This window comes from Rhodotorula toruloides, assembly GCF_000320785.1.
Source record: "Rhodotorula toruloides NP11 unplaced genomic scaffold Scaffold3, whole genome shotgun sequence".
NCBI lineage: Eukaryota > Fungi > Basidiomycota > Microbotryomycetes > Sporidiobolales > Sporidiobolaceae > Rhodotorula > Rhodotorula toruloides.
In genome coordinates, this window is record NW_015622963.1 from 638,106 (window position 1) to 658,662 (window position 20,557).

The 20,557-nt window shown below is 62.4% G+C and overlaps 8 protein-coding genes across 8 annotated transcripts; 4 read left to right on the forward strand and 4 right to left on the reverse strand.

Moving 5' to 3' along the window:
- Positions 1-4,148: 4,148 nt before the first annotated feature.
- Positions 4,149-5,416, reverse strand: RHTO_04815 (expansin family protein; the record flags this gene model as incomplete). The annotated part of the gene is made up of 5 exons (XM_016418479.1): positions 4,149-4,259; positions 4,344-4,504; positions 4,562-4,714; positions 4,774-4,962; positions 5,029-5,416. 5 exons carry the CDS (start codon positions 5,414-5,416, stop codon positions 4,149-4,151), a joined length of 1,002 nt encoding a protein of 333 aa, XP_016275755.1.
- A 2,287-nt stretch (positions 5,417-7,703) lies between these two features.
- On the forward strand, positions 7,704-8,812 carry RHTO_04816 (60S ribosomal protein l19; the record flags this gene model as incomplete). Its single annotated transcript, XM_016418480.1, has 4 exons — positions 7,704-8,059; positions 8,291-8,318; positions 8,552-8,710; positions 8,789-8,812. 4 exons carry the CDS (start codon positions 7,704-7,706, stop codon positions 8,810-8,812), a joined length of 567 nt encoding a protein of 188 aa, XP_016275756.1.
- Positions 8,813-9,895: 1,083 nt separating this feature from the next.
- RHTO_04817 (expansin family protein) lies at positions 9,896-10,741 on the forward strand (the record flags this gene model as incomplete). Its single annotated transcript, XM_016418481.1, has 4 exons — positions 9,896-10,013; positions 10,075-10,478; positions 10,545-10,599; positions 10,692-10,741. The coding sequence occupies 4 exons, from the start codon at positions 9,896-9,898 to the stop codon at positions 10,739-10,741; spliced, it is 627 nt and encodes a 208-aa protein (XP_016275757.1).
- Positions 10,742-11,161: 420 nt separating this feature from the next.
- On the reverse strand, positions 11,162-13,373 carry RHTO_04818 (clock controlled protein; the record flags this gene model as incomplete). The annotated part of the gene is made up of 4 exons (XM_016418482.1): positions 11,162-11,552; positions 11,617-12,191; positions 12,258-12,668; positions 12,738-13,373. The coding sequence occupies 4 exons, from the start codon at positions 13,371-13,373 to the stop codon at positions 11,162-11,164; spliced, it is 2,013 nt and encodes a 670-aa protein (XP_016275758.1).
- A 374-nt stretch (positions 13,374-13,747) lies between these two features.
- RHTO_04819 (phosphoribosylaminoimidazolecarboxamide formyltransferase / IMP cyclohydrolase) lies at positions 13,748-16,161 on the reverse strand (the record flags this gene model as incomplete). The annotated part of the gene is made up of 9 exons (XM_016418483.1): positions 13,748-13,763; positions 13,827-14,383; positions 14,445-14,573; positions 14,632-14,807; positions 14,866-15,102; positions 15,177-15,384; positions 15,441-15,748; positions 15,810-15,886; positions 16,010-16,161. The coding sequence occupies 9 exons, from the start codon at positions 16,159-16,161 to the stop codon at positions 13,748-13,750; spliced, it is 1,860 nt and encodes a 619-aa protein (XP_016275759.1).
- Positions 16,162-16,316: 155 nt separating this feature from the next.
- RHTO_04820 (protein Hgh1) lies at positions 16,317-18,160 on the forward strand (the record flags this gene model as incomplete). Its single annotated transcript, XM_016418484.1, has 8 exons — positions 16,317-16,411; positions 16,473-16,563; positions 16,693-16,806; positions 16,869-17,141; positions 17,209-17,336; positions 17,399-17,534; positions 17,592-18,062; positions 18,122-18,160. The coding sequence occupies 8 exons, from the start codon at positions 16,317-16,319 to the stop codon at positions 18,158-18,160; spliced, it is 1,347 nt and encodes a 448-aa protein (XP_016275760.1).
- A 110-nt stretch (positions 18,161-18,270) lies between these two features.
- On the reverse strand, positions 18,271-18,841 carry RHTO_04821 (Glyoxalase/bleomycin resistance protein/dioxygenase; the record flags this gene model as incomplete). The annotated part of the gene is made up of 3 exons (XM_016418485.1): positions 18,271-18,683; positions 18,736-18,781; positions 18,839-18,841. 3 exons carry the CDS (start codon positions 18,839-18,841, stop codon positions 18,271-18,273), a joined length of 462 nt encoding a protein of 153 aa, XP_016275761.1.
- A 330-nt stretch (positions 18,842-19,171) lies between these two features.
- On the forward strand, positions 19,172-20,386 carry RHTO_04822 (nucleic acid binding protein; the record flags this gene model as incomplete). Its single annotated transcript, XM_016418486.1, has 5 exons — positions 19,172-19,651; positions 19,707-19,782; positions 19,839-19,951; positions 20,015-20,147; positions 20,208-20,386. The coding sequence occupies 5 exons, from the start codon at positions 19,172-19,174 to the stop codon at positions 20,384-20,386; spliced, it is 981 nt and encodes a 326-aa protein (XP_016275762.1).
- Positions 20,387-20,557: the final 171 nt, after the last annotated feature.

Below are 20,557 nucleotides of genomic sequence, written 5' to 3' on the forward strand. Positions count from 1 at the left end.
TGTGCGGTGCGATAGCGAAGTCGAGTCGAGGTTGACTGATGAAGGTGGTGGAGGAGAGGGAGGGTCGAGCTGGCGTTCGGTGGCGTGTCAAAGGGCGCAGGCTACTTGAAACACGCTGTCTGGGCAGCTGGAAGCTTTGAGAACGCGGTCTGAGCTGGATGAGCGATGTGCGAGAGTGCGAGAGACGAGGGAGAGCGTGAGAGGGTGCTCCTCCGCGACAACTCGCATCGTAGGGCTGGCTGACGCCGTCCGGGCATCGAACAGCATGCCAAAAATCATACCATTGTGCAAGCGGCCTCTCATAGCCGGTGTGCAGTGCGCCAGGCGACTCCTGTCGCCTGTGCACTTTTTCGAGATGGCGCTTCTCGGCGCACAGGGAGGGTTGCAAGCTTGAAGGAAGCGTCGGAAGGAGCGTTTGAGTGCGTACAAGCCGGGAACACCGCTCACTTCACAGGACGAGGAGGCAGGCGGATCTGCTCGAGGGGAGGCTGTCGCGACTCGCTGGACGAACTTGGGCCAGTTGAAAGGCGGATCGAATCGCCGTAAATAGAACGGCATGCGTTTTTCTCGCCCGTCCTGCAACTTGCACAGCTCGCCGTCAGGATTCAGGTTCAAGAGCGACATCTCTACCTTTGCTGAGAGACGCAAAGTCGCGCGCCCACCGCCGCAACTCTCGCTCGCTCTTTCTCCCTCCGCCTCGCAGTTTGGTCGGAAGGGACAGGCCGTGTGAGCAGCATGAGCCAATGGAGCAGTTCAGTGCGAAGCCCAAGCCGGAAGAAGGTGTAGTGAGGTCGTGAGCCAGCCGTCAAGATTCGCAGAAGCAGCTTTGAGCCGCTGCTCCTCCCTTCATGGGCTGCAGTGCGTCCGGGTAGCGAGGTAGCATGCCCAGAATCTTGTAGCGACGGCGTGCAAGCGCTTGTGCCGCAACTGACGCGCAAAGCAAGCCTCACACCGCAATCCGGCCTGCGATAGCTCCTGGTCTCGCGACACACACACGCAGCGGAAGGCGCGCGATACTCCCACGAAGCAATCCCTCGTACTGGTCGCCCGCTTGAGCTCCTCCAATCCCCGTCGCGAGGCCGTCGTCGCGAGTTGACGGTTCGTCGAGTCGCGAGAAGGGTATCGGCGAGCGAAGGCGGTGAGAGAGCGGGCGGGGCCGGAAGGGTGTCTCGCCCAGGTTGCGCAGAGTCTAGCAGGGTCCACGAGCAAGTTTGCGATCCAGCAGTGAGTGGGAGCGGTGACAGAGTCGAAGTGGAGGCATGGGACGAACTCGTCCACTTTGCACAGCCTCCTCGACCATCGACTACAAGGCTCACACAAGCTATGGACGAACAGCCAGCGCAACAGCGTCTTCTACACGACGGGCGGAACGATTGCAGGCAAGCGCGCAAACCGCCAACTCACCAGACGCCGTCCTCGTCTCGCTGAGGATGGTGGTGTCAACCTGGTGCGCTCCCCCTTCGTGGGCTCGCCTGACGGTCGAATCTGACTCTTTGACCACCACAGAGCATCCCTGCTCCGACTCGAGACACAGGCGGCGGCAGGAGGGGCGGAGGAAATCGCCTGCGTGTGCTTTACGGGCTACGTCTGGTCGTGGAGGGCTTGCTGGGCGAGCGAGACTTGATTTGCCGAGTACGTCGAGTCCGTATCCGCATTCTAACGCGAGCTGACCCTCACATGATTGACCGCACTGCAGACTCGCACCTCTCCTCCTCGACCACCTCTTCTAGCTCACCCTTCTCGCCCGCATCCGATCAACAGGAATCGTATTTGGGGAAGCATACGCACGCATGACGTGCGTGCGCTCAACTACCTGCGCGGCTGAACGGGCAGGAGTCATGTCGCATCGTCGCCTATGTCCCTCTCGACCGTCAAGCTTCACCCTCGTCTCGCTCCTCTCCTCGCACGCTCTTGACCAGGCAGAAGTCACGACGCCTTGGTCCCCCTCGCTCTTCCAGTCCTCACCGCAGTTCTCGGCCTCTCAAACATCGACCGCGCATCTCAAAGTTCGGGCTGTGAGAAGTATGCTGAGCGGCGTCATCGAGGGATCTAAGGTGGTGGAGAAGACTGCAGGCGTGGTGGTCTATGCGAGTAGAGCGAGGAGTATTGCGGCGGAAAGCGGAGGATTCGGGTCGACGTGAGAAGGAGCTTTCTCGAAGACGCCTGCGACAAGGAGGTGCGTCAGCGACCCCACCCCTCACCAGGATGCGCAACTGACCTCGCTTCTTCGAAATGCCAGGTTGCGGCTTCGCCGCCCATTGGCTGCGACGACCTCCCTCCGCCCCCTCTTCACTCTGTCTCGCTTCGTCGCCGCCACCTTCCCTTTCTAACCGACGCACCTCCTCCCTCTTCCTCGCGGACGCTACACCAACTCACAGCACCTCCTACTGGCAGTTCTCCAGTACCGAACTTCTCGAGACCGTGCCCGAGAACCGCGCAATCAGTCGGGGCCGTTCGAGGCCAGCTGCAATCTGCGGATTTGACGACGCCTCGAAGACGTTCAAGTGTGTTGAGCAGTGACGGACGACGATGGGACACAGCTCTGCGCCCTGACCCCCGCCTACTCTCCCATGGCTTGCGAAGGTCCGCATCGACTCGTCGCGGGCTCCTTCTTGCGACATGTGGACATCTCGCGCTGTTCTACATGTACTTGTCAGCGGTGCGGAAGGGCTGGAGAGGGAAGGTGATGTCGGGCTCGAGCTTGTTGACGAGGAGGATTGGAGGATGAGGCTCGGAGGGGAGATGCGGCGATTGCTCCGCCCTCGGGCGCTCCTCAAGAAGGCTGCACCAGCGCTTGCTTGTTTATTGCGGGCGGGAGCTCTATCCGCCATTTCTTGGCTGCTCAGCCAGACCTACTCCTCGCACGCCTCGCCTCGAGCCTCAAACGCTTATATCGGCCTCTTTCGACCCTCTTGTACCACAGCTATAGTGCCTGATTCTTTGTCACTGGAGGACGGCGTCAGTTGGAGCGGACGCAGAGCATGGAGGTCTTTGACAGGGCTTGTCCTTCTCGACGAGGCGAAGCTTGCGGCGTCAACTTGAGCGTAAACGACGGCAGGCACTACAGCGTCACAATGCTCTCGCACATGACGCTCAATGGCTGGCCAACCATCGTCGAAGCCGTTCGTTCCGGCTCCCTCTCGCTCGTCCACAACCTGGATCCGCTTTCATCTTCACTGCGATCACCCGACGACCATCTTAACTCTCCGCTTCTCCTTCAAGCGCTGTCAAGTCCGGCGGCGGGACCGTCGACTGGAGGACTCGGTTGAACGGCTCACAAGATGGCAAGGTTGCGACATAGACAAGCTTTCCCGCTCGACGCATTGGGTCGTCGACGGCTTCCCCGCTCGATCCCCTTCACCTATGTCGGCGCCTTAGACTGCGGTCTTGCCCGCAGCGTCCAGCACGTCCGCTCCAACGCCGTTCTCCGACTTGCGAAGGCGAAGTCGTTCGCATCCTCCATCCCTTAAGCGCCTCCGTTCCGCTCGAACACCTTCAACGTGGACAGACTGCTTTCCGCTCTTACTGGCTCGGACACTTCAGCCTCGCCAGCATCGTGAGCGATCCAGCTTGCTCTCGCTCGTTCGCTCGCCCCGTCGACCTTTACTCGCTTCGCATGCTCTTTCCGCCTAGCTTCATGCCACAATGCCAGCTTCCCTTCACCGCATGAAGACGTTGCGGCCCGCACCTGCGCCGCTCGTCTCGTCGACGGCAGATGGCGGAGTCGAGACCAATGAAAGTCGAGCGTGCGAGCTGACCCTGTCGTCGCGCAGACCGACTGTTGTCGTTGACCGTACGCCTGCACTTTGTAGTCGCTTGACGAGTGAGGACGTTGGTAGAGTCTGAAGGACGGCGGGGAAAGAGCGGGATGGGTAGAAGGAGGGATGTCCGGCTCCGCCTGCTTCAAGCGCGCAACTCTCACCGTTGCGTCGATTCTCGCTGTTCATGAAGACGGTGCCATGACGAGAGGTGCGATGCGAACAAGTGTCTGCGAGTTGCCCGGAAACGACGAGGAAATCTACCCGAGAAAGTCTACAAGAGCCTTGACGGCTTCTTTTCGCGCTCCAGGCGCGTATAAAGGATCGTGATAAAGAGCGTACAGGCGGTAGGAAGCGATACAGGGCGCCGGGGAAGGCGGAGGAAGACGTTCAGCCCGAGAAGTTCCAGTTCACGGGAAGCACTCCCTGCGACTCCGAGCCGAGGGCGTCAAAGGCACCCTGGCTAAGGTCGATGGATTGAGAGGTAGAGCAAGTAGGGCACTGGGCGAACGAAGAGGAGGAGTCAGCGAAAGTCCACCTCGAAGCGGTCTCGCGCGAGCCGCGAACGACGGAATGGAGGCTCACCTCGTCAGCGACGGTAGCAGTGATCGTTTTGCCGTTGCCGGTGTTGGTGATCTTGACCTGCTGGCCGCAATGGCTGCCGCCAGCATACATACTGGTCTCAAGGGCGATGATGTAGTCGCTGTCGCTGTGGACGGATCCACAAGCGCCGGCAACGCCGTTCTCTGTAGCGAAAGAACAGTCAGAACGAGCCCAAGAAGCGAGGGAAGACGTCCACGCACGGAAGAAGTAGGTCGCCTGGCCAGAGTAGGTACCCGACGAAGCCGACGAGTCGTACGACGCCTTCTGCTGGGTGGCCTGGGCCTGCTGGGTGGCGGTCGTGGTGGTGGTCGGCTTAGGCGCGTACGAGGTGGTGGAGGGAGCCTGGGTAGTGGCTGCGAAGCGAAAAGGGTCAGCTTGGGAAGGTCGAAAGAAAGCGACCGCGTCAACGCACTGTAGGCCTGCTGGGTGGTCTGCTGCTTCTGCGACGACGACGTGGGCTGCTCCTGCTGCTTCTGCTGCTGCTGCTGGGCGGCGGTGGTCGACGAAGGGGCGGGGGCAGACCACGACGAGGCGGGCGAGGAGAGTGCGGCCTTGGCGGCGGCCGTCTCGGTCTCGTTGGCGAAGCGCCAGTCGACAGTCTCTGCAGAACGAGGAAGCAACGTCGTTAGCACCCGCGCGGAGACGCAGAACGACGACGGGAACGCACTGAGGTCGGACGCGGTGCCGTTGAGGGCGTTCCAGGTGCCCTGCGAGAGCGAGAGGGTGTTGTTGCCGGTCGAGGCGTCGGCGACGAGGGCAGTGACGGTCTTGTTGACGCGCGGGTCGGTGACGACGATGTACTTGCCGCAGTACGGCGAGACGGACGAGAGGTCCTGGTAGAACTCGTTCGGGAGGCCAACGACCTTGTCCGAGTCCTGGTTCGCCCATCCGCAGGCGCCGTTGTTGCCGTTCATGAAGTACGAGACGGCGGTCTGGTTGTACTGCGTCGTGTTGGGCGTCGAGAGGGCGGCCTCGACGGTCGCGAGGATGGGAAGGGGGGCGGCCTGCACAGAGGCGATGGCGGCGAGCGCGGCGACGGCGAGTTGCGAGTACATCGTGAAAGTAGAGTGTTGAATACGGTGTCGAGTCTGGCGAAGGGAAGGGACCGTGGGTGCGTCGAGGCGACGATGGACTGAGGTCGGGTTGGTCGGTGTGAGGGAGACTGAAGCCTGGGACTGGGTCGGGAGTGGAGTGAAGGAGAGAGAACGAAGGAGAGAGGAGCAAGGAGCGGCTTTGTACCCAGCCCAGCGTGCGAGGAAGCCGGGGTGAGCACCCTTCTTTCGAGCGGTCGCCGGTTTCGAAGGAGGGTGCTCTCGCTTCCGGGGAGGGGGGCCTCCTTCTCCAGACTGCGGACAGCGATCAACCCGCTCAGGAACTGTCGCACTCATTGTCAGAAACGACGCCGGGCCTTGCCCTTCCCGTTTCGCCGCGACACCTGTCCGCGCTCCCTCTGCGAACGGGCGGCCTTTCGAGGGTTTCGACGGGTTTGGCACGGTAGCGTCGATTAAGGACCGACACGCGGAGAATGACCGGGGCACCAGCCGGTCCTCGAGGCGCGGCAGCCGTCGAGACCTTTCCCTCGTCGTTTCGAGGGTGTTGCCACCGCTCTTTGTCCTCCCGACGGTCTCCCGCAGACGCAGCATGTCGAGACTCACGCCCAGCAAACTCTACCACTCCCGCCCGGTCGCTGCGAGGTGAGGACGAGGCGAGAGAAAACGATGAGAAGGTCCCAGCTCGCTCGCGGATTGCAAAGTCGTCCCCTCTCGCGCCTCGTCGGTTGCGCTGCTGGCTGCTCGCTCGCGTGCGGGCGAGAGAATCCCACGAGCTCGCCTCTCAACGATTCAAATCTTCCGTCGACGCGCCCTCCCTCGCTCACTCACGAAAAGAACGAGGGCCTTGTATGCTTGGGAGACCTGAGCGGCGGCCGTTGGAGTGGCGACGAGCAGCACCCTCGGCCGCCTTATTGCTCTCATGTGTTGTCATACGCATTCACTCGCTCGCAGTTCAAGGCCGTCCTTCTCCTTGCCCAACCGAAGCCCCTGTTGTCGCAAGAAGCCCCCGTCTCGACTTTCCCTCTTCGCAGAACAAAGTCGCCGGCGCACAGCGTGCTGCTCTTCACGACGGACCGACTGGAGAGCGCACGCTGAACTTGTAAAGCCGGAGACGCCGTCGAGACAAGGCCCTCGACCCCTGGCCTCGCTCACGCTCACGCTCCCACGCTGCTTTCGACCTGACGCTGTCCTCCCTCCGAACCCCGTTCTTGCGAATCGAAAGAATCGCCAGGACTGACTTGTGCGAGATTCGTGACCGATGCAAGCGAAGAGAGGGGAGAAGCCTAGTGTGATGGAGCTTTTGCTGGGCGAAAGCCGGTACGGAGAGAGGTCGGCCTCCTGGGTTGGACGCTAGCTGGATGTGTGGACGAAGAACGAAGGCGGTCGGCCTTGCTGGAGGGCGTCGAGCTGTCCGCGAGCTGGACAAGCGAGAGTAGGTGGGGAAGCAGGATGTGCCGTCGGAAGGAGGAGGACTGGCGTCAAGCTTGTGGAGATGGCTTGAGCTGGTGCGCCAGGACGTGCACGAGCGCAGGCTGAGCGGTGTGTAACATGATGGAACAGTTCAAGCGCTGCAGGATACGCCGGAGAAGTAGCCTGAACGAGAGAAGCGGGAACGGCCGTTCGAAGAAGCGAGAGGCTGCCTCTTGCAGTGGCAGATCGCGGCCTTGCGCAGTCAAGCATCCCCCCTTGCGCCTGCCCGTGAAGCAGTGGCAGTCGCAGTTCGTGCGCTGGTGGGCAAGCAAGGAGAGATCGAGGAGGGGAAGAGGCAGAGTGACCCATCTTCGAGCGCTCCACCGTCGCGTGTGCACCGAGCGGGCAGCCCAGTCTCGCCCGTACACGGTCTGCTGATCTCCGCGCAGCCACTCCGTCCTCCTGCGCCGCGTCGAGTCGAGGGGAGCATCGCTGTGGTCGACTCGAGGGGTCGAGTCCGTCGCGACGACCGCACGGCGGGCTGCGGTGGTTGGCCGTAGCGGATAATGAGACCCTGTAGAGCAGTCTAGCGAGTCACCTGAGCCCGCAGACGGCGGCGAGTGAGCCATTCGCGGTGGTCGAGAGGCAAGCTCGTCGCTCTCGCTCCTCGTCTCTTCGCCCCCTCGACTAGGTGCGCCTGCGAGTGCTGCAGTGGTGTCGTACGCGCACAGAGCTGACTGTTGGACCCGCACACCACCCCCGCCGCCCTCGCCCGCGCCCGCTGCGACCTCGCCTCGCGCCTCCCGCAAACCCTGCTCCCACACCTCGACCGCCCGCCCTCGCCCTTGTGTGCGCCGTGTGACTGCCCCGACAGGCCACCATGTCCAACCTCCGCTCGCAGAAGCGCCTTGCCGCGTCCGTCTTTGGCGTCGGCAAGCGCAAGATCTACCTCGACCCGGCCCACCTCGGCGAGATCGCGAACGCCAACTCGAGGCAGAACATCCGCCGCCTCAAGAAGGACGGCTACATCATCGTCAAGCCCGAGGTCGTCCACTCGCGCGCCCGCACCCGCGAGCACGCCGCCGCAAAGGCAAAGGGCCGCCACACCGGCGAGGGTAAGCGCAAGGGTACCGCCGAGGCCCGCATGCCCACCAAGGTCCTGTGGATGAGGCGCCAGCGCGTCCTCCGCCGCCTCCTCCGCAAGTACCGCGAGGCCGGCAAGATCAATCGCCAGCTGTGAGCTTTCGACACCATTCGCTCGCGACTCGCTCTCGGGGAAGATGGGGTGGCATGGGCGGGTTGCAGGGGTGCAGGACGGTGCGAGAGTTGTGTAGGAGGGAACCGCGGGGTCAGGACGAGGTATCGAAGCGGTGTTGCGGATGGGAGGGTTGCGGGAGGGGGGGTCAGGCGTGTGCAGGCTGGGGCGAGCGCTGACGTTTTGTTTGCCTCGCGTTCGCTCATACACAGTTACCACGACCTCTACCTCAAGGCCAAGGTGCGTTTCACGCCGTTCCGAGATGTTGCGAGAGGGCGGTGCTGACCTTCGTTCGACCTGCAGGGTAACGTCTTCAAGGTCTGTCTGCGGCTGGACTGGGTTTGATGAGCGGACGGGATGGTGCTGACTGAGTTTGCTGCATTGCGCGTGTTGCTTCGGGTCAACAGAACAAGGTGCGTTCTCGCGTCATGCTCCACTAGCGCTCGCCTCGCTCACCTCGTCCCGTCCTGTAGCGCGTTCTTATGGACCACATCCACAAGGCCAAGGCCGAGCAGAACCGCACCAAGGTTCTCGCCGACCAGGCCGAGGCCCGCCGCGTCAAGAACAAGGCTGCCCGTGAGCGCCGTGCGGAGCGTGTTGCCGAGAAGCGTGCTGCCATCGTTGCTGTCGAGGTGCGTCGCCCTCTTCACACGCTCTCCTCTCGCTTCCCCGTCGCTGACTGTGCGTCGATCGTGGTCTGGCATTTGCAGGCTGAGGGCGAGACCAAGGAGTAACCGCATTGAGGCTGAAACGGTGCTCTTCGCTTCTGGGATGTACCGAGGGGATGTTGCGCGCTCCTGCGGCTGGACAACCTGGTGCTGGTTGATGGGAGCGAGCGTTGTCCGCGGCGGGAGAGGAGAGAGGAGAGGCTTGGCTCGTAACGATGAGGATGTGCGCTGTTTCCGTATTGTCTTGGTCTTGCGCTGAGCCTCTCGCTTTTGTTGGCTTCTCATTCACTGCTCCTCTGTTCGACGTACTCAAGACGTACTGATGTCGCCAGCCCTGGACGCGCCCGCTTTGGGCGGCGCGCTCCTCCATTGCATCGCTCCTCGTCCGTTCGTCCTCGCTTCTGTCGTCTTTCGCTGGGTTCTGCACACTCGCGGGTGCTTTCATACGTCGCTCTGATCGCATTGCGTTCGTCCCGTCCGCTTAGTGCGTCGTCGACGACGACCACCTCCTCAGGGCACTTCCCATTCTTCATCCTCAACTCGCTCGCCCTCACGACCTCGCAGCTCTTGTGCTCCGTCCGCGGACACCCTATTTCGACGTTGTCCTCCCGGGAGAACCACGCACAAGACCTTACGAGCGCCTGTCAGCTACGCTCGCCGCTCCCTTCGCCGCCTTCACCCTTCCGCCTCGACCGCTCCCCGGCCTCTCGACCGCTCGCCTCGCTCAGAGTGTTCGTCCGCTTTCAGCTGCACCACTGCACCCTCAAAAGCGCTCGCAGCTCGCCGCCATGCCTCTGGCCGCACTTTTGACCTGCCGCATTCGACCTCGCAAAGGTCTCGATCACAGATTGGGACGAACCCGTCGCGAGGCGGCAAAGTGCCCGCAGGCGATTGTTCCGCTCTCCCCGCCATGCTGCATTCGACGCAGAGAACCCCAATCGCGAAGCCCTTCGCCGGCGAGCGTCGAAGCACCCTCTTCTGCAGACGGCCGGGGGGACTTGGTGCGGTGGCAGGTCGGATGGGATTCGTCTCTCTCCTTCTTCCTGTCCTTCTCTACCGTGCTTAGCTTCGTCTCGTGTCGTGCACTAGTCGCTCTTTCAGCCTCCGACGCCGCCTACTTCACTCCCTTCGCCGACACCGCTTCCGAAGATGCGCACTTCCTTCCTCGCCTCCTTCCTCGCCCTCGCGACGCTGGTCGTTGCCGCCCCGGTCGCTGTCGTCGACGAGACTGCCGTCGAGCCGGCCACCCTCGCCGCCGAGACGTCTGGTGCGCACGACCTCGTCCGAACCTTCTCAACCTCGAGGCTGACATCCGTTCTTCCTCGCAGAACCCGCACTCAACACTCTCGAGAAGCGCGCCAAGACCTGCTCCAAGGTCAGCCAGTGCTCGAGCCAATCCATCCCCGCCAACTCGCAGCACACCTGCTCGAGCAAGAAGTGCGGCTGGTCGTGCAACAGCGGGTACTCGAAATCCGGCTCAAAGTGCGTCAAGAAGTCGTCGCCGCCTCCCGCCACGGGCAACAACCTGGCTCAGGTGTCCTCCTTCAGTGGAAGGGGCACCTGGTACACCCAGGACGGAAACCCGGGATCGTGCGGCCAGTACCACAAAGACTCGGACCTCATCGTCGCCGTCAACTCGCCCCAGGTCGCCGGCGGCGCTCACTGCGGTCAGCACGTCACCATTACCAACACTGCGAACGGCAAGACTGCTCGCGCGCTCGTCGCGGACGAGGTGAGCATTCCCATACGTCGTTTCGTCCCTTTCTCGGTTTGCTAACTCTCTGGCCCGTTTGTGCAGTGTCCCGGCTGTGGTTTCGGCGGACTTGACATGAGCACCGGCCTCTTCCAGCAGCGTGAGTCTCCCAGCCCTTTGCAGAGACTTCCCGGCCCTTGCGAACATTTTATTCCCTCGAGCGACGCTTCTGACTCCCCTTCGTCTCCGCAGTCGCTTCGCTCGACACCGGTGTCATCAGCATCAAGTGGGGATGGTCATAAATGACTCTCTCTCCCGTCGACGAAAAGAGGAGGACGATGCGCTGGCCGCTCTTCCCATCCTCGACTCGCTCCATCGCTCACTGTATCCCCCTTCCTCGGCTTGTAGCCCTAGACTTCCTTTTCTCATCCTAAAAGCGCACGGCGTTGCGCAGGTGTTGTGGAACTAGACGGTTTCTGCTCTCCCTCCAGCTTGGCGCGCGAGACGGACGAGAGACTAGCGAAATCTGGTTGACCAGAGTCGCGGATGATGTGGACAACATGGCACTGCAGGTGAATTGCACAACGACCGTACGAAGAGAAGCGAGGGAAGGCAGTGAAGCGATGCGGGAGCGGGATCAACAAGCGAAGGGAGAAGAGACGACACAGCGAGGGTGACAGGATGCCAAACAACCGACCAAGCGACTCCAGCCACCTCGTCACTCATGCACCGCTCTCCGCGCCCTCCCTCCACGCACCGCGCTTCCTCCGCGACCCGCCCGAATGCTCCGCCTCTTCCGCTGCTTGTCCCGCATCGACGCCCGTCGTCCTCGCCCTGCCGTTGCTCCCCGCCACTCCCTCCACTTCCGCACCAGCCGCCATCGTCGACGTAGCAGTCGCGCGGCGACGCTTCGTACCAGCGACGACAGGCGAAGAAGCGCCGGAACCGAACGTCGCGGGGTGAGAGGCGGGAGGAGTGTGGCCGACCGAATCTGGCGCGGGAAGAGCAGGGGCGGGTGAGGGTGCGGGAGGAGAGAAGGAAGAGGGTGCGTCGGCTGCCGTTTGACGCTGACGCTGACGGTCGAGGCCGACAACGCGGAGACGCTCGATCCAGCTGCGGCAGTGGGAACCCGTCAGCCATTATAGTCGAGCAGAGTGCAGAGTAGGACTGAACACACGCTTCTGCACGCTCGACCGACTCGCCAAAGATACCCGTCACCGAGCGAAGCATGTCGAGACTCTCGACCGCAAAGGTCAAGATCCTGTCCGCCGCTTCCGCCGTCGGGTTGAGGTCCGCCGACGCCTGACCGCCCTGCACCTGCTCGCTCAATCCGCCCGGAGGACCCTTGCTCGGCCCCGCCGCGCCTGGGAAGTACGACTCGTGCATCCTCTCCGGCCGAGGCGTGCCGAAGTCGCTCTCTCCCGCAGCCGACATTCCGCTCACACTGCCTTCCCTCAACCTCCTTCCACCCTCGATCGCACTCGCCCATTTGACGGGCAAACCGAGAATACTCTGCCTGACGTAGCGCTTCGCCTGTTCGGGCAGCGCAGCGCCAGCGTACTTCGAGACGACTTCGACGACCTTGCGAATCGTTTCGACGACGTCGTGCTTGATCTGCGAGAGATGTGCGGAGGCGGAGGCGGCGACAAGGGCGTTCGAGGAAGGGGAGGAAGAGCCGCCGGTGTGAGAGCGGAGGGAGATAATAAAGTCGCGCAGGATGCCGATCTGGTGGTCGAGGTGTGCCGTTGCGTACTGCGTGGCGTACACGAATCAGTATCGGTGGGACAGTCGTGGAACATGCGCGGAAGCGGGACGCACCAACAACCACTGCAAGCAGTACCTCAGGCTCTTCAGGCTCTCCTCGCTCACCGCCGCACCTAAACCTCCCGCTTCGAGCAAAACAGTCTGCCACCTCGACCTCTGACCTCCCGGCACCGTCGCAACCTGTCCGCCTCCCGCTCCTCCCGCGACCGTCGAGCTCGAACTGGTGCGCTGGTCGAGCCTCGGCCGCTGCGATGCGGGCTGGCCATCTTCTTCCACTGGCGAAGTTTCGGATTGGAGTTGGCGAGAGTGGAGAGAAGCGGGAGACTTGCGGCCGGGAGAAGCGCCGGGAGCACCGATACGGTCGAGTTGGCGGCAGGCAAACTCGTCGGTCGCGCGGCCGAGATGGGTGTTGGCGATCGGGCGGGAGACGGCTGAGAAGGAAGACTCGACGAGACCGGCGCCATACTATACGCGGGAAAGAAGCAACCGTCAGAAGGAGGAAGGGAAGAACAGCGTGAAAGAGCTTGAGCGCACCTTGACGACCCTCGAGTTCGCCTTGCTCCGCTCGTACCATTCCAGTCCACCGCTGACAATCGGCAATTGCGACACGCGCGCCATGAACCTGGGATCCTCGGCCCCGTTCACTCCCTCCTCGCCCGCTCCCTCAGCATCGAGTTCCGCCTCGCCAAGCCCTTTCTCGCTCATCTCTGCATCGTCCGTCACTGCGCACGAGATACTCGCACTCGTCGCGGGCGAAGAGTAGCCCGTGTCGCTCGTCCCGGCGCCCGTCCAAGCCTCGGAGGCAGATGCAGTCGACGCGATGGAAGTCGACCTCGACGGGTCTCCACGGGTCAGGCCCGACGGTGCGCGAAAGTCCAACGACGCAGGCGGTTGTCCGACAGACGGGAACGGCACGCTCGAGGTGCTCGCGCCGTCGTGGTCCATTGCGGGGGCCGCCTCGTGAGCCCGTCCCGCTCCCAGCGATCCCTCGCGCATGAGGCCCAGCGCCGAGATGGCAATCTTCATGTCGTCCGTCATCGAGTCGTCCTGCGCCGTCTCCTGCTCCGCCTGGGACGAGGCCGGGTGGCGAGATGGTTGCGCATGCCGTTGAGGTGGAGGGGCGAAGGAGAGCTCTTGAGACGGCTGGGCAGGGTGGGCGGCGGCAGCCATTGCCTTGCGAGCCTTGTTCAGCAGCGGTAGACCCAGCTGGCAGTCCTGTGAGCGAATCGAAATGTGCGAGACGAGCCAGAGCTCTCGTCGCCTGCGAGTCCCCAACTCGACGACGCTCGAAAGCGATGCCACTCTATTACAGAAACTGAGAAGCTATCCTGACGACCAGTACGAGGGCAGTCTAGTCAGGCGAACCCAACAAGCGCAAGCGAGAGCATGTTTCCGCGTGAATGGCCAGGTCGTTAAAGAGAAAGTCCTTTCCATGAGGACGGGTTGAATCGCTACAAACTGCTGTTGAAACGATGCACTGCGGGATGACGATGGCTATAGAGAAGGAGGCCGGGAGATGAGGGGCAGAGAAGGAGCGAAGTCGCTTAGTGGGTGAAGAGGCTGCACACGGGAGGCAGACGCGTCAGCTCAACGGTTCCAGGAGGAGAGGCAGTGCGCACGCACCGAAGGTTGGTGAAGACGTAGACGGCGTTGCTCTCGTCGGCCGTCTCGATGACCTTTTCGTCCATGACGGACCCGCTCGGCGCCGCAAAGTGGCCGACGCCGCTCCTCGTCGCTCGCCAGACGTTGTCGGGGAAGGGGAAGAACGCGTCGCTCGAGAGCGACACCTTGCCCTTGATCTCCTCGAACCACTGCTTCTTCTCCTCGGCCGACAGCGGCTCGGGCACCTGTCCCTGCTCGAACAGCGACTCCCACTCCTTGCGCTCCGAACCGGCAGGGTCAGAGTCGAAGATCTCGCCCGTGACAAAGACGTCGGTGCCGTTCGAGCGGTCGGCGCGCTTGATGCCCTTGCGCCACTTGAAGGACAGTACGCGCGGGTGGTGTCGCAGCCACCAAGCGTCGGCCTTGGAGCCTGCGAGGCGCGTGCAGTGGATGCGCGACTGCTGGCCAGCGCCGAGACCGATCGTGCCGCCGTTGTACGCGAAGCAGACCGAGTTGGACTGCGTGTACTTGAGCGCGGTGGTCGCGACGATCAAGTCCGTGAGAGCCTCAGGCGAGAGCTGCGAGAACCTCCGTGATCAGCAAACGGCTGGAAATGCGAATAGCGAGGTCGAGACGCACGTTCTTGTTCTTCGAGACGATGTTGCCGAACGTCTCGGCGTCGATCTTGGCATCGTTGCGGCGCTGCTCGAGCGTGATGCCGTAGACCTGGCGAGTCTCCTGCGTACCAGGGTTGTACGACGGGTCCATCTGTGCGGCCACATGCTCGTCAGCGCTGCCCAACTCGCAGCGGAAGAGGGGGACAAACCTGGAGAACGCAGTACTTTCCGCCCTTCTTCTTCTTGAGAATGTCGAGCGCCTCGGGCTCGTAGCCGGGAGCGATGATGCCGTCCGAGACCTCGCGCGAGATGATCTTGGCGGTCGGGACATCGCAGGTGTGGGAGAGAGCGATGAAGTCGCCGAAGGAGGACATGCGGTCGGCACCTGCGTCGTACACAATTGTCAGCGAGTACTCGAGAAGGAGGGCCGCAGCAGAACGCACCGCGAGCACGAGCGTAAGCCGAGGCGATAGGCGAAAGCTCGCCAACGCCGTCAACGTCGAACACCTTGACGTCCGCCTCGGTGAGCTTGGTCTCAACGGCTGCGCCAGCGGGCGAGACGTGCTTGAACGAGGCGGCGGCGGCCTTGGCGGGCGTGAAGGCGCGCGAGAGCTCATGGACGAGAGCGTACGAGTTCAAGGCGTCGAGGAGGTTGATGTAGCCGGGCGAACCGGAGAGGACTGTACCGTGGCAGTAACAAGAAAGAACCGTCAGCGCAAAGAGCTCAACGAGGCGAGAAAGTGACAGGACGCACCGGTGAAGGGAAGCTTGCCCTCGGTCACGTACGCCTGGGCGGGCTTCTGATGCGGGTTGGCGCCGTAGCGGAGGGTGAGCTGCTGGACGCGCTCAGTGAGGTCTGCCTTCTTGTCGGCAGGGGCGTCGGCGAGACCGTCGGCTGAGACGTATTGCCGGCGGAAGTAGTTGGAGATGGAGGTGTCGTAGGCAGCGGTGTGCGAGAAGGCCTGCAGAGGGAGACGTTCAGCTTGCAAGCGTCGTCGACAAGGCCCTCGCTACGCACCTTGACGGCCATGCGCTGGCGGAACTCCTCCGAGACCTGGCCATTGCCGGCCTTCCACTGAGCGAGGAACTCGTCGTAGTCCTTCGGGTCCGAGAGGATGACGACGCGGTCATGGTTCTTGGCGGCGGCACGGAGGAGGGTGACGCCTCCAATGTCGACCTCCTCGACGGCCTCGGGGATGGAAGGGGGAGGGATGCGGGCGATGGTCTCGTTGAACGGGTAGAGGTTGCAGACGACGACGTTGATCGGCGCAATCTTCTGCGCCTCGAGGTCGGAAGCGTCGGACGGGATGTTGCGGGCGAGGATACCTGCGGGGACCGTGATTAGCGCGCGCCGATAGAAAATTGTCGGGGACGAGGGAAGACGAACCTCCGTGGACGGCCGGGTGCAGCGTCTTGACGCGGCCGCCGAGCATCTCGGGCGCCTTGGTGATGTCTGACACGTCCCTGCACAGCACCACAACCCGTCAGCGCGGCCGTCCTCACGCTCCTCGCCCCGTTGACTACCTCCCCACATCTCGCTGAGCCCTCCCCGTCGCTCGTGGTGCCCGGCAAAGACGCGCGCCTCACTCGATCTTCATGCCAGCGTTGCGGATGGCCTTGGCGGTGCCGCCCGAGCCGAGGAGGCGGACGCCGGCATCAGCGAGTCCCTGGGCGAGCGGGAGGAGGCCGGTCTTGTCGTAGACGGAGAGGAGCGCGATGGGTTGCTGGTTGAATGCCATCGTGCGCTGTTCTGGCGTGTCGCTGAGCCTGTCTGAGCCTTTGTTCGAGCGAGAGGGCGACACTCAGAGACCAAGTCTTCCTCTCCTCGACGACGACGAGCTCAACGCATTCACTCGCTCTTGCTGGGGCTGCGGCTGGCTAGACAGGCTCTACAATGGCACAACAGACCGACTCGCAGCTTCTCGAGCTGTTCCAATTCCTCGCGGACGCCCAGGCGCCAGTACGCCGCATTGCCCTTGCGACCCTCCTGTGAGCACCGCTCGCTCGCTCGAGAAGGGCTCGCTTGCTGACAGAAAGTCACTGCACGCAGCCCATACACCGCTCCCGATGCGCCCGAACGCAAACTGTTCCTCCGCGACAGCCATGTCGAGCAGATCGCGACCATGTGCGCTGACAACGAGGTGAGCACACAGTCCTGGGCGTTGTTCGTGGGCGGGAGGAGTATATCAAGGGTTCTGAGCTGCCAGAGCGGCGGTACAGGCTGGAGTCGGCGTGCGAGACTGACCTTTGCCTCCTCCTCCCTTGCTCAGCTCATCGCACACGATGCCATCTCCGCCCTGATCAACCTCTCCAGCATGCTCGAGGTCGTCCAGCGACTGCATAAGCTGCCGGGCTTCGTTACGGGTCTCGTCAGGCTCATCGTTGTGCGTCTCGTCCCCGTTTCTCCTGCGCAGTTGATGCTGAATCGCTTGTTGTATCGCTGCAGGACGAGAAAGCCCTCCTCTCCGATCTCGCCTGCATGCTCCTCTCCAACATGTCAAAGCTCGACTCGGTCTCGCGCCAGATCCTCGGCCTGCGAGTACCCGTCGGTTCAAAGGCTTCGACGGGCGAAGGCGAGGCGGCGGGAGGAACGGAAGGCGAGGATGAGATTGCGGCGCTTGACTTGCTGCTTGAGGTTTTCTTGCGCGGAGAGGGCAAGAAGTACAACCCGAACGCCAACTACGACTTTCTCGCCTCTGTCTTTGCCAACGTCTCCCTTGTGCGTTCTCCCTTCGCTACTCAGCTCCATTCTCCCAACGTCCTGACGCCCTTGAGCGCTTTCGCAGCTTCCCCAAGGCCGTGCTTTCCTCCTCGCCACGCCCGACCGATCAGTCGAGCCACCCCTCGCCAAAATCATCTCCTTCACCGAGCACCCCTCAACAATCCGACGGGGCGGCGTCGCGTCGACCATCAAGTACGTCCGCGCCTAAGCTTATCGGTCGCTGCTCGTGCTTACTAGCTTCGCTGGATTCGCAGGAACGCCGCGTTCGAGAAGGCTGGACACACCCGGCTTGTTGCGCCTTCGAACGACGGGCCGGCTGAGGAAGGCTGCATCGACTTGCTCGTTCAGTTGCTTTTGCCTCTCTGCGGAAACGAAGAGTTCGACATCGACGTGCGTCTCGTCCTTCCTCGCATCAATCGTTTCGAACTGACGCGACTACCGACGCAGGTCCTCGACGAGCTCCCCGCTGAACTTCAGCTGCTCCCCTCCGACAAGACTCGCGAATCCGACCCCCAAATCCGCACAATCCTCGTCGAGACCCTCGTCCTGCTCGCCACGAACCGATCAAACCGGGAAGCGATGCGCAAGCGGGGCGTCTACCCCGTGATTAAGGAGGCGCACTCGAAGGAGGCGGTGCCGGCTGTGAAGGAAGCGATGGTTCGACTGGTGAATTTGTTGATGCGGGATGAAGGACCGGAGACGGCGTTGGAAGAGGTTGATGCGCAGACGGATCCGGCGGATTTGCCCCCTGCGCCGTCGTTTGAGAACAACTCGAACTTTGTGCAACATCAGGAGGCGCCGGCGGAGGAGGCGAAGGGGGAGGAGGAGGTAAAGGAGGTCGTTGAGCAGCGGGAGGCGCAGGAGGAGAAGGAGGACGAGCGGCCACAGCATCACAACGTGCCGTTGAGTCGGATGCAGGTACGTACTCCTCCGTTGCATCGACCAAGCGCAAGACTGACTGGGCTCTCGTTCAACAGCCGGAGGAGGACGAGGAGGAGATGCTGCTCGAGGTCTGAGGATGGATCTCTCGGCAAACCAAGGCACGCAGATATCGCAACATTCGCATCGCATAGACTACTTCGAGCTTTGTGATAACACACGAGAACCGAGAGCGGGAACGAGATCGTTACCAGTGCGGCCAGATTCCGCGCGCCGCAAGCTCGCCTACATGCCCGTCCGGGTCCGCAAAGTACAGACTCTTTCCGCCCTTTGGCCACTCCACCTTGCCCAGGATCTTGACCTCCTTCTCCTTGAACTCCTGCTCCCACTCCTCGATCTCCTCGTTCTTCTCAACCGCCAACGCAAAGTGCGTCTTGAGTTTGACCTTGTCGCTTTCTGCCGTCGGAGCAAGTCCATGTCCAGGTATGAGCCCGCGGTCGTTGGGCATGACGCTGTCGTCGAAGGTCTTGCCACGCTGGAAGAGGAGGAGGGTGGTCGAGCCGAGCGAGAAGCCGGCCATGCGCTCCGAGTTGAGGAAGGGCTCGCCGAGGCGCAGAGTCTTGGAGTAGAAGTGGACGGAGGCAGAGAGGTTGCGGGCATCTGTGACCAGAAGAGTGAGAATGCCGCGCAAGGAACAGAGGGCACGACGCACAAAGGCAAAGTTCGAGGACGTGCGAGATCTTCGGCAAGTTCGACGCCTGCGGAACTAGTTGTGAGCGGTGAAACTGCCTTGGAAGAGTGTGTACTGGACGAACCATTGTTGGAGGAAGCAGGAAAGTCGAGGAGCGCGAGCAGGACAGGCGAGCGTATGAAGTTGGCTCGTTGGCGGAGGGCTGACCAACACGAGCAGTGTAGATCTTCGTCGAGTCAGAGCAGCAAGTTCGACGTCGATTAGTCAAACCGAGTTCGCGAGTCCGCCGTCGAGGAGGTGGGAAGGCAAGTCGAGGTTTGCGGCTTGCGGGCGAGAGAATGCGGTCTAGGCGAGTCGAGAGGATCCAGTGGGGCTCTCCACAGCCGTTGACACCCGAAAGATGTGAGTGGAAGAGGCGCACCCTCGACGAACCAGGCTTGCTCTTGGACAGCTCGCCATGCCACGCTCACCCAGCCCCGACCGCCGCTCTGAGCGCTCTTACCATTCGAGCTCTCGTCACACGTCCCGTCGAGACGACCGCGACCGCGACCGAGACGAACGCCGCAGGAGTCGTTCCCCTCGACGTCGCGAAACTGATGAAGCTGGGCGAAGGGAGAGGGAGGACCGGCGCGAGCGGGGCAAGGAGCGAGAGCGGAGCAGGAGTCGGAGTAGGAGCAGGGATAGGCATCGGCGCAGCAGGCGAGGCGAGGAGGACCGCTCAAGGTCCAGGTCAAGGTCGAGGGACCGGCGGTGGAGGCACGACGAGCGGTCTTCGCGGCGCAGGAGCCGAAGCAGGTCGCGCTCATACTCTTCTGGGTCCGAGAGCGACGACTCGCGGGATCGGAGACACAGGCGGAAGCGGCATGGCTCGCGAGATAGGGACGACAAGGATGAGCGGAGGAGGCGGAGGGAGGAGAAGAAGGCACGGCGGGCCAAGGTGCGCTTCATTCCATTCCCCCTCGGAAAGCGATTGCTGACGCCATCGGGAGCAGCGCGAGGAGAAGAAGCGGACAAAGGCGGGACTCGCGACGGTCGAATGGGGGAAACACGGCATCTTGACGGAGGCTGGTGCGGTCTTGACACTCTTCCGACCCCTCTCGTGATGGTCTAACATCTCGTTGCAGACATCTACACGAAGAGCGACGAATTCCACGCCTGGCTGATCGGCGAGAAGATGCTCAATCCGGAGACTCTGTCCAAGGCGAAGGAAAAGGAGATCTTCAAGCAGTTCATGGAGGTGCGTCTACTGTAGCTCTCTCAAGCGTCTCTAGGGACTTGCGCTGACTTCGCTCGCTCGCAGGACTACAACACGGGAACGCTGCCGAACGAGAAGTACTACGACATCAAGCAGTACGAGCAGCGGATGACGGCTGTACGGATGGGCGAGACAGTCGAGAAAAGCGACTCGTACGATTTCATGAAGGATCTCGAAGGTCCGCTCAATCCTTCCGTTCCGCTCTCGACTCTGTACTGACTCTCGCCCTCGCTTGTAGCCGCCAAGTCATCCCAGCGCCGCTCAGCAGCCGCATCAAGCGAGCAGCTGATGGACCGCTCTCGACTCGAGGAACTCCGGAAGCTGCAGACCGATCGCGTCCAGAAAGAGAAGATGCAGCGCTTGGGCATGGACGTCTCGGAGAACCTGGGCGTGCGGCTGGAGGACAAACTGCGGTAGCGAGCAATGATGGAGTCCTTTCTCGAATTGTATCGTCGCAGGAGAGCGCTGAGAGTGAGGCAAAGCGTGTGCAGGTTGCGTGCGAGGAATGCGTGCGAGAAATGCGTGCGAGGAATGCTGCGGCGGTAGAGTCTACAACACGGGACTGCGGCAGAACTAAGGGAACAAAAC